We start from the raw sequence: 11,825 nt of genomic DNA on the forward strand, positions 1-11,825 counted from the left end.
TCTCTCTCACACACACACACACACACACACACACACACACACACACACACACACACACACAAACACACACACACCAGTACTTGGGACTCCACAAAGTCTGGCCCTTCAGAAATAAACACCCCCTCACTTTGGGCCTGCTTTGCACTCTTGAGCTTAGAATCTCTCTCCAGTTCGAGCCCACAGCCTGCTGCTTCCTCTGACTGAGTCATAATATGTTAGGTCTCTATACTGAAGGGACCAGTATTGGCACAAGACATCCCAAGACCAAGTTCTCAGCACAAAGATTTATTTGCCCAAGAGAGACAAAGGGCAGGGAAAAAGAGACACAGACAGGTGACAGAAGATGAGGCAGAAGGGGGAGTAAACAAGGGAGAGGGGTGAGGCATATTTGTTCTGAGGGACAGAGGGCTGCCTCTGGATAGAGGGAGATAGACATGGCCCATCGGCAAATGGCAGTTTATGAATGTAAAGGGGAAACCCTGTGTTAGGATGAAGTGTTTAATTTTAATTGGCCATGTTAGGTGAATCAAAGGGACCCTTTGATTGCTGAACTTTAATACTTTGATAGCTGGAGCTTAATAGTCAGCCTCAGCTGGAGGAAGAAGCCAAATAATAGAACAGCCCTTGGTGGTTACCTTAGGAAAGCAATCTAATGGTTTTTAGCATGGCAGAGGGAATGGAGAGAAAGGCAAGGCCTGCTAGAGCCCATGTTTGCATGCACATGTGTGTCTGTCCAGCTGTCTGTCTGTCTGTGTCCCTGTCTGTGGAACTGGTCATGAAGAAAGGGATCAAAATCCCTTGTTTCACAGTGCCATGTGCATTCATCTTTCTCTCCCGTGACTCTGCCTCCAAGTGAAACGTGTGTCTTTTGGCTCATCCAAACAACAAATCATATCGGTGACCTTTAACAGTCCTGAGCCCAGGCCCAGTGGTAGTCTCCACACCTTGGAGTGTATGGGATGTGTAAAGGCTTAAAGGGCCTGTGAACTCAAATTTACAGGACCTCAAGTTTATCATGGAATTGGCGTTTCTGGTGTCTCTGTGGGTTTTTGTAGTTCTGGGGATAATGGGAACTTCGAATGTGATGCAGTTTCCACAGGCTTCGTTGGCTTCGGGCTATCTTCTTTTTCCTGGAAGGTGAAAAGGCAGGACAAAGAGAGATGATGGAACAGATTTACAGGTGGAGTAACCACACCTGAAGAGGAATGCTAAGGAAACATGGATCAAAAGCTGACTTTCCTGACAATACCATGGCTGGAACCTACACGCCTCTCCTCCCTCTAGCCCCTCCCTGGTGCAATTAGGGGCTCCCCAAATAACCCTGATTCCTGAGATGTTGCATTTGATGGCCTCAGGCAAGTGTTCCCCACATTCTGTGTCACTTTAACCCCTGGCTCAGTCCGCTTTCTGTGAGGACACCTTTCCCTACCAGCTCAGTTACTCCCTGAGGGCAAGGGCAAGGTCTGATCCTTTCCTGGGACCTCACACTGCCCAGTGCAGACTAGGAAGCAGAAAGGACATAAACCGGGGACAGTATATAGAAACTTAACCTGCCCACCACACCCCACACTCCACACCCCACTTTCTTCAACCAGGCTCTACCTCCTAAAAGTTCCATAATTTTCCAAAGCATGACCCCCAGCTGGGAAACAAGTGTTCTAATTACATGAGCTTACAGGGGCAGGGGGTGGTTCACATTCAAAGTACAGCACATGACTTCTCCACAAAGGGACACTAGCTCTGTGCACAGGGTGTTAGGAGGGAGCTGGTGAGGTGGTGGTAGGAATCACTTTGCCCCCAGTTGGTGGCACTATTTGGGGAGCCCAGTCTTGCTAGAGGAAGTATGTCACTGGGGGCGGGCCTTAAGTGTTTATAGTCCCACCCCACTTACTACTGTCTGCACTCAGACTCTTACTTGCATCTGAACATGTGAGCTGTCACCTTCCTGCTCTTGATGCCATACCTGCCACCACCACCACAATGGACTCTTCACTCTCTGAAATAAACCCTTCGTTGGCCTTGGTGTTTGATCACAGCAACAGAAAAGAAACTAACAGCAGCAGAATGCCTATGGTCCTGGAGACTCACAGATGGTCAGTAAGAATGAGGCTTGACAGTCTCCAGCACTGTTCCAGCCAAGATGTCCTGGAGTTGGAGGGCTCAGGGTGAAGGAAGGAGCAACATGGTGTTATGGTTTGGATATGGAATAAGACACATGCTCCTTGTGTTGAACACTTGCTCTCCAGCTGCTGGTACTATTTTTGGGAGATTGTAGAACCCCTGGGGCTGGATGAATGACTGGCACAGGCTGCTCAATGAGGGTGAACCTTTGGGAGTTATAGCTTGGCCTTGCTTCCTGCCTGAGCTCTCTGCTTCCTTTTTTCTTTCTTTTGTGTTGTTTTTAAGATATGTGTTTTTATCTTTGTGTCTGTGTGGGTATGTGAGCATGTGTGCAGATGTCTACAGAGACCAGAAGAGGGCATGGGATCCTCTGGAGCTGGAGTTACAGTCAGTTGTGGGCTTTCTGATGTGGATGCTTGGAACAGAACTCAGGGCCTCTGGAAAGAGAAGGAAGTGCTCTTCACCACTAAGCCATCTCTCCAGCCAGAAAGTGTTTATTTTGACTCACAGTTCAAGGTGCAGTCCATTAAGATGGGGAGCTCCAGGCAACAGGAGCTTGAAGCAGCCACTCACATCACACCCACAGTCAGAAAGCACAGCATTGAAGTTACACATGCCAGCAAGTGTTTAGCTCAATCTCCCCACTTATACAGTTTGTGACCGCTGCCAGGGAATGGTGCCACCCACAGTGGGCAGGTCTTCCCACCTTATTCAGTGCAATCAAGACAGGTCCCACAGGCACGTCCAGGGGCCCATTCCTGACACTGACCATCACAGACTGTATCCCATGAACCATGAGCCTAACCAAGTCCTTTAAGTTGCTTCTGTCAGTTATTGGTCACAGATCTGAGACTTAAGTGCTACCTAATCTCCAAGCATTGGCACTGACTTGGACCTTAGGCTGTAAGTGGCTACTGCCTGCTGCACACCAGAGGCCAAACCTGTGGTTTCCATTCTGATGCTACACTACTGCTAAGGGGCATCAACCCACTTCCCAGCAGGGATTCAGAGTGTGTGTGTGTGTATGTGTATATGTGTGTGGTATATGTGTGTGTATTTGTATGTGTGTGTGTTGTGTGCATATGGAATGTATGTGTGGATATGTAGTGTGTATATGTGTGTGGTGTAATGTGTATTTGTATATGTGTATGTTGTGTGCATATGGTATGTATGTGTGGGTGGGTGTGTATGTGTGGTGTGTTGTGGAATATTACCTTAACTATGTAAAGATGTGTTACATTTGTTTATTTGTATTTGTTTAACTATGTAAAGATGTGTTGCATTTGTTTCACCTTGCCTGCCTAAGGCACCTGATTGGTCTAATAAAAAGCTGAGCAGTCAATAGCTAGGCAGGAAAGAGCTAGGTGGGCAGAGAGAATAAATAGAAGGAAAAATCTAGAAAGAGAGAAGAATGAGAGGAGAAAAAGGAGGGACAAAGAGGGGGAGATGCCAAGGGCCAGCCAGCCAGCTAGTCACCAGCCATCTAGATGGAGTAGGACATACAGAAGGAAAGAAAAGTAAAAGGCCCCAAGGCAAAATGTAGATGAAGAGAAACAGGTTAAAATAAGTTATAGGAGCTAGTGGAACAAGCATAAGATAAGCCTGAGCATTCATAGCTAATTTATAAGTCTCATGCCATGATTTGGATGCTGATTGGTAGTCCAAAAGCCTGCTACAATGGTGTATATGTGTTTATGGTATGCGTGCACACATATATGTGGTGTGTATGGTCTGTCTATGTGTATGTATGTGTGTGGTACATGTGTTTGTATGTGTATAGGTGATGTGCTTGTGTTTACAGGTGTATGTGTGATGTGTGCATGGAGTGTATGTGTGAGGTATGTATAGTGAGTGTGTACATGTGTGCATGTTGTATGTGTGTATTGTGTGGTGTGTATGGAGTGTGTGTGTGCATGTTGATGGTTCTAATTATCCTTTAAACTATGTGTCTTAGTTTCTTCCATGAAGCTCTTCTGGTCTCAACTTCAGTACCTACGAAACAGCCCTCAAGCTAATTGTGATTGGCATGTTCCAGGCTGGACACTATCTCTCCCAAGCAGCACAAAATCTTCTCCAACCAACACTGTCCTGATAGACCGATTGCATTCTGGCGCAAGGGGCACTCACTGAGAGCTGCTTCCCAGAAGGTGACTCAGTTCTGGATTCCCTAGGCTCCTCGGGCTTCACACTGGATTCTGGGTCTGTGGCAGCCTTAGAGACCATCTGTGCTCTTATCTGTGCACACTTCTTTGCCTGCTGCGTCCTGAGCAGTTTCACTCTAAGGAAATGTGTTTCTGGTCAGTTCCGATTTCCTGCCTCTGCATCCCCACGTGGGCCCTGCCTTTGTTTGGTATTCAAGTCTGGAGTCTCAAAAGTACTGCCTGCTTGATGTGTTATCCAGGGATAACTTCCCTTGCAAGTTGGCTTCACATCCTGTGTAATCAGGATTCCCTGCTTAGCAGGCCATGGGCTTCAGATGGGCCAGCTGTGAAGGGTCCTTGCACTCTGTGTGTGTGTGTGTGTGTGTGTGTGTGTGTGTGTGTGTGTGTGTGTGTGTGTTTTGTCTCATTGTATGTCTGTGCACCACATGTGTGCCCTTAGAAGCCAGAAGAGGGTGGCAGATCCTCGGGAACTGAAGATACAACTGGTTGTGAGCCAACATGTGGGTCCTAGGAATTAAACCTAGGTCTTCTGCAAAAGCAGCTGGTACTCTTAACTATTGAGACATCTCTGCAATTCCTTGTCATTTATTTATTTACTCGTTTATTTATTCATTTATTTGCTTGCTTGCTTATTGAGACAGGCCAGTCTAGAACTTACTACATTACGGATGATGACCTTGAACTTCTAATCTTCCTGTCTCTACCTCCTGAGCGTTGAGATTATGGGTATGCACCACCACATTTGGCTTATATAGTGCTAGGGATCAAACCCAGGGCTCTATGTATGCTAGGCAAGCACTGAGTAGCAATCCCACCCTGTGTTTGCCTTTAAATCCAGCCCCTCTCCCTGCTGGACCACATCACTTCTCCTCTTCTTCTTCCCCTGACAGATAGCTACTCAGTCCCAATTACCATCCTTCTCATTGCCAGATAGATTAGAGGGGTCCGGAGGTGGGCCCTCAGGATAGCATCAGTGACTTTATGAGAAGAGGTGCTTGCTCTGGATCTCACCATGTGATATAGCATGAAGGCCTTTGCTGGATCTAGATGCCAGCACCATGCTCTTGTACTTCCTCAGCCTCCAGAGCCCTGAGCTAAATAAAAGTAAACCACTGTATTTCATAAATTCGTTCATCGAAGATGTTTTGTTACATAGCATAAAATGGGCCAAGACATACTCACATGAAGGGGAGGAGGCAGAGGAAAAGCAGTGTGGTTGCCATGGCTGCATAGACAACACCCTGGAGCAGTGCTTTCAGGAAGATCTGGGGAGCCAAAGGGCCCCTTCCTGGAAGTAGAAGGCATTTCGGTAAAGCTTTGAGGCTTTGTTTTTATAAGCAAAAGTATTCTAATATTACATTTACTTACTTATTTGTGTGTGTGTGTGTGTGTGTGTGTGTGTGTGTGTGTGTGTGTGTGTGTAAAGGGGGATTGCATGTTCCATAGTGTGCATGAGGAGGTCAGAGGACAAGCTGCTGTGGTCTGTTTTCTCCTCACACCATGTGGCATCTAAGGCTTGAACTCAGGTTGTTAGGCTTGGTAGCAAGCACTTTTCTCTGTTGAGCATCATGTACACCCTCAGGAAGACTTTCTTAAGGTTCAGATTCCAGGCTGTGCTCCCCGTTCTGGCCTCGTGCCAGTTCACTGCCCTCACCCAATCTCCAAGTCCCTGCACTCACTTGACATCAGTAGGATGCTCAAACCATGGGTTCCATGTTGGTTCTTTCCCTCACAAAGAAGGACTGTGCCCATTTCTGGGTCCTTGACCAGGCTGAGGGTGCTGTTGTCCCAGGGGCCAAGTGTGGTAGAGGTCACCTGGAGGTGGCCCTGCCCACTGCTCACGTCCACTAGAGCACCATTCATCCACCACTGCACAGAGGGTGTGGGGATCCCATGAAAAAGACAACTGCACTGCAATGTCTTCTCCACAGCACAGAAAGAGTTGAGAAGTCTGGCAGGTCCTGTGGAGAGGGAGGGTCAGGGGTCAGCAAGGTGACCTGACTTGCCCCTTATTCTTCCTTAAGGACCCAGCCCTCTTTTCATTGTTTGCCACAGTGGGGATGAAACTCAAGGCCTCCCACATGCTAGATAATGCTCTACCACTGAGCCCCATCCCAGCCCCTCCCTGGGGGATTCTGGGTAGGTGCTCTACTGCTGAGCCATGCTCCCAGACCCTTACTTGGGGATTCTAGCATGGGTTCCACCACTGAGTCATAACCCCAGCCTTCACTGGGGGATCCTAGACACAGAGATGATGTCTAATCCACAATGATAATTTGTCCTCTTTCTTCACAGTTCCATCTGCAGCTTCCTCAGACAGCTCTAGAGGCGCTTCTTGTCCCACTTACCCGGCTGTAGCTGCGGCATCCCCCTATGCAACAGCAAGACACACACAACTCTTCACAGGGCAGCATGAGGTGATGGCAACTGAAAGAAGATGCGGAGGTAGGTGAGCAGAAACTTCTTCACAAAGCAAAGGAAAAGGACCACTCATATTGGGCTCCTTGACACAGCCAAGGCTCCCTGGTCATAAGTGATTCTTACTTTCACAGCAAACATGAGCCTCATTTTTGTTCTGTCAACTTTTTTTCTTTCTTTTTTGTCAGCTTAAACCTCATTCTGGATGTTGGAAGGAGCCCAATATGAGCCCTGGCTCAAGCTTTGCCGGTAAATCACTAAATAATTGGTCAATTATCATTCCCTTCTCCAATTTCATTTTCATATTCACATTACAAGGTGGGATTTATTGCTGGAGATGTAGTGATCAGTCTAGCTTCATAATTCTGATTTCTTCTTGCTCTTCTCGGTCAGGCTTTAGGAGTATAGGTGTGACGGCTACTAACGGGTCCCTTCATGATTGTCCTTTGCTCATAAATTCTCTTCATTTTACTTGGTGTCTTGTTCTCCAAGCTCCATTAAATTCTTTTTCTTCAGCACACTTCCATATGTCTGTCTCCCTATCTCCCTCTTGCCAGGAAAGTGCTCTCCAACTTGGATTTTGTTTTGTTTTGTTTTACACAGAATCTTAGGTAGCCGAGGCTGGCTTTTCTATGCAGAGGGTGACCTTGAAATTCTGATTCTCCTGCCTCCACCTCCCAAGATCTAGGATTATACGTGTGTAATTGGGACTAATTTACCAAGAGAGTAGTGGGAGCCTAATTAATGGATGAACCTGTCAGGTTATGACAGAGATGGATTGTGGGATTAACTGACATGGGCTCTAACCTGATAATTAACTCCCTCGCTTCTTGTTTGTTCTATTAGTAGAATGGTGATCCACTGGCTTCTTTTGAGGCTAAGTTGGTGACACACTGAAGATGACCAAGGGGGGACAGGCTGACCAAGTGACTGAGGGGTGACAGGACAAACAAGAGAGAAAGATGGAACAAACAAGTGACTTGAAGGGTAAGAGGCTAACTAGGTGACTGACGGAGTGGGAGTGGGCAAGATGAAGAAAAGCTGATCAGATGACTGAGGAGTGACGTAACAGGCTGACTAGCATGAGTAAACAGACTAAACTGGCACCTGGTGAACTGAGCCGTGCACAGTCGCCTTCTGCTGAACCAGAATGGGCTTTGGACGAACCAAGGAGCTCGCGGTACCTCGGTGCTGAGGTTGCAGAGCGGCTTAACCGCCTTGTGGCTGTCTCGTGAGAGGTCCAAGGATACGCTGTCTGAGGACTGCTTGACTAAGGGAGGAACTCCACGTCCACAGAAGCCCACAACGACACACAAGAATCCCATGGACCAGGCAGCCCATCATATTCTGTCTGCCAGGCTAGCGTGTCACAGGAGGGCCGTGTGACAGTCCCTGAAGCACATAAGCATCCTGTGCGTGTGCCTGTCTACAACGTGGTGAAGTATGAGCATCTTACCCGGCAGCCAATGGGTGGCTGCGCTCCTATGCTACAACCAATAAGTGAGATTATGAAGCTTTGCATTGCGCACTTGTCTCTGGAAGTTGATGCAAAGTCATCACAGTCAATCAGGAGCTGAACACGCATGCCCCACCCATCTTTGTGGGGGCTCTGAGCCAATCAGGAGCTATTTCGAGATGCTGGAAATTTGGCACCAGTTTCCTCCATGAAGCTTCTCTTGGGTCCTCAATCACGTCACTCTTGGCCTCTGACCCTGCTTACTCCCTTTCCTGTTAGTCCTGCTTGATTTTCTCCTACTTTACTCATTACAAACTTTCGGACACATTAATTCACATTTTCAAAACTGCTTTTTAGATACTCAGTTATATTGCTCAGTTATAGCAAATTTGCATTGGCTGACTATCCCACTAAGACTACACACCTTGCAGGTCTTGTCACGTTTTGTTGTTTTCACAACTGTCTCCTCTGGTTGAAATATTGACTGTGCTTTGTATTCTTCGATGAGTATAGTTTATCCATGGGCAGGTTAAAGGAGCGAGACATCAGGGTTTGGGTGCTAGGTCTTTGCTTAGCCTCCTAAGATGCTGTCAAGTGGATGCACACTTTACAACATGCTGCATATCAGCCACCTGAGAGAACAGTCATTTTTTAAAAAAATTAGCCATTCTGTTGTGTGTGTGATACTAACTCACTGAGATTTGAATTCACATCAGCCTGAGGATCAATACAATATTATCTTATATTCTGTTTTAAGCAATTTATCAGCATTATTATTCTCTCTCTCTCTCTCTCTCTCTCTCTCTCTCTCTCTCTCTCTCTCTCTCTCTCTCTCTCTCTCTGTGTGTGTGTGTGTGTGTGTGTGTCCATAAGTGAATGTCACCCATGTGCAGGTGCCCATGGAGTCCAGAAGAGGACTTGATCCCTTGAAAGCAGAGATGGAGATGGTTGTTAGCTGCCTGTGAGGAGTGCCAAGAACTAGTGTGTGATAGGCTTTTCCTGAGGAGTTGCACACAAACTTCTATTCACCCCAGAAAGGAAATCTACAGCAAACCAAAGCAGCAAGTGCACAAATGCTCAATTTAGTGAATCAATGAGTTTGTTTTATTGTGTTACTAATAGAAGCATACATAAAATTGAAAGTGTACTACACATTTTACATTTAAAGGTCTATTTTTAGCACTCGCACAAGTGCAAGTGCCTGTAGAAGCCACAAGAGGGCATCAGAACCTCTGGAGCTGGAGTGGCAAGGCGTTTTCAGCCAATTGATGTGGGTACAGGAAAATGACTTGGATCCTCTACAAAAGCCATAGATGTTCTTAATCAGTGAGCCATATGGGATGTTAAGCCGAGTCTTACACTTAAAATTTAATGTAAACAAATAACTTCTAAGTGATTCTGGGATTAGGCATTCGTAAGTAGCAGTAAGATATAAGAAAAGAATGTAAAGCCCCAATTTTAAACCCTCCTGTTTTTCCTATTCCTATGTAAGCAACATTCCCAAGTTTGAATTTTATTTTTAAACAAAATTTAATGGCACTTAAAATTAGACAAAACAGCTAAAAGCATGAGTGGACCGGCTGGGAGAGATGGCTCGGTGCCTAAGAGCACTGGCTGCCCTCCTAGAGGATCCAGATTTGGTCCCAGCACCTACATGGCAGTTCACAATTGTCTGTAACTCCAGTCCTGAGGATCCAATGCCCTCTTCTGACCTCTGTGAGCACTGCATGTATGTGGTCACAGACATAGATGGAGGCCCTCATACACATAAAAAATAAATAATTAAATCTCTGCAAACATGAATAGAAAATAAATGAATAACAGCATGATGAAGAAAACCAGGTATGGGAGCTGGGCATGTTGATTCAGGCTTATAATACCAGCATGTGGGTTACTGACAGGAGGACTGTCATGAGTTCCAGATTGGCCTGGCCTCCAGAGTGAGACAACAAAACCCAAAAATTCTAAAACAACAAACAAACAAACAAGAACATAAAGCCAGGTGAGGGAAACCACTGGCATCTAAGAGTAGAAGTTGGGTCTCTGCTTAACATCCCATAGGACACACACACACAGACACACACACATATACACACACACAGACATGCACACGCACGCGCGCGCGCGCACACACACACACACACACACACGCGCACACACACACAGACACACACACATATACACACACACAGACATGCACACGCACGCGCGCGCACACACACACGCACACCACACACACACACACACACACACACACACACACACACACACACACACGAGCCATCCAGCTTCTGATGACCAAATACAACAAGCATTGAGGTCAATGAGCCCTTCCCCAGTCCAGCCTGTAGGGACGTGCACAGCTAGAACTGGAGCAGCTATCTGACAAGAGGATGTGGTATGTGATCCACTTAGAATTGACTTTGCAGGAGTGAGGAGAGGTCTAGTTTCATTCTTCTGTGAGTAAGTACAAGTGTTCTGTTGAAGAGGATTACTTTTCTCCAATGTGTACGTTTTTTAACCTCCCTGTCAAAAATCAATGGCTGGGGGCTGGAGAGATGGCTCAGCAGTTAGAAGCACTGTCTGCTCTTGCAGAGGACCAAGATTCAAATCTAAGCAGCCACATGGTGACCTACAATCATCTGTAACTCCAGTGCCATGGGATAACAAGTTGTCTTCCAGCCTACACAAGCAGGCTGATTGTATGTGTACAAACACACATAAAAGCAAAAAGACCAACACATAAAATAAAAATTTAAATTTTAAGTAAAAAATTGGTAGCTGTAGTTGTGTGGGTTTCTATCTGGACCCTTTATTCTACTCTCTTGGTCTGGCATTTGTATCAATACCACGCTGGCTTTAATAGTAAGGTTCTGTAATACTGACATGAAAGAAAGCATCATCAGGTCTCCTGCAGATTCTTATTCCTCGGGATTGACCATGTGGGGAATTTTGTGTATCTATATGAATTTTTTTAATTAAAAAATTGTGAAGGATGGAGTTTCCATTTTGAATGAGTTACATGGAGTCTGTAGATTGCTTTTGGTAGGATGTCCATGCTCACAAGGCTTTTGAACATGGGAGGTCTTTCTGCCTTTTGGTGTCTTCCTCTATTTCTTTAGTGTTTTAAAGTTTTCATATACACATCTTTTACTTCCTTAGGTTTATTCCAAGTACTTTTTAGGCTATTGCAAATGGTTTTGCTCCCCTGATTTCTTTTTCAACATACCATCATTGATATATAGTAAGGCCACTGATTTTCTAGAAAGCCATTGTACAGAAGGCTGTAGAGGACACTCGATGAGTAAACTGAAGACCTGAGTTTGGATTCCAAGCACCTACATTAAGTTACATGCAACAGAATCTCTCAACAAACTATTGAAGGTCATAAAGAGGTGGCTGTTATTCTTTTGTTTAAATTAGAAATAAAGAAGAGGGGCAGGATGGGAGGCAAGATTAAGAGACATATTAACCAGTTTATTATAGGCCTGACAGAGTAGAGAGACTAAGAGAGAAGAGGAACAGGGTTAATGGCTGGCATTAATGGCTGGCCGTGAGAGAAAAAGGCAGAGAGAAGAGGGGCAGAGAGAGAGAGAGCATAAATGGGCAGGGGTCTATCTTTTAAAGGGTCCTCTACACCTTCGTGCAGACTTAGTTCCCATGGAACC

General features: G+C 45.9%; 1 protein-coding gene across 1 annotated transcript; it reads right to left on the reverse strand.

The window, feature by feature from the left end:
• Positions 1-1,013: 1,013 nt before the first annotated feature.
• Positions 1,014-6,650, reverse strand: LOC100754844 (SIGLEC family-like protein 1). Its single transcript, XM_027420525.1, has 5 exons — positions 6,632-6,650; positions 5,963-6,244; positions 5,466-5,571; positions 4,249-4,399; positions 1,014-1,130 (listed from the first exon to the last, which is right to left on the reverse strand). The coding sequence occupies exons 1-5, from the start codon at positions 6,648-6,650 to the stop codon at positions 1,014-1,016; spliced, it is 675 nt and encodes a 224-aa protein (XP_027276326.1).
• Between the last annotated feature and the right edge of the window lie 5,175 nt (positions 6,651-11,825).

This window comes from Cricetulus griseus, chromosome 6, assembly GCF_003668045.3.
Source record: "Cricetulus griseus strain 17A/GY chromosome 6, alternate assembly CriGri-PICRH-1.0, whole genome shotgun sequence".
Classification (NCBI taxonomy): domain Eukaryota; kingdom Metazoa; phylum Chordata; class Mammalia; order Rodentia; family Cricetidae; genus Cricetulus; species Cricetulus griseus.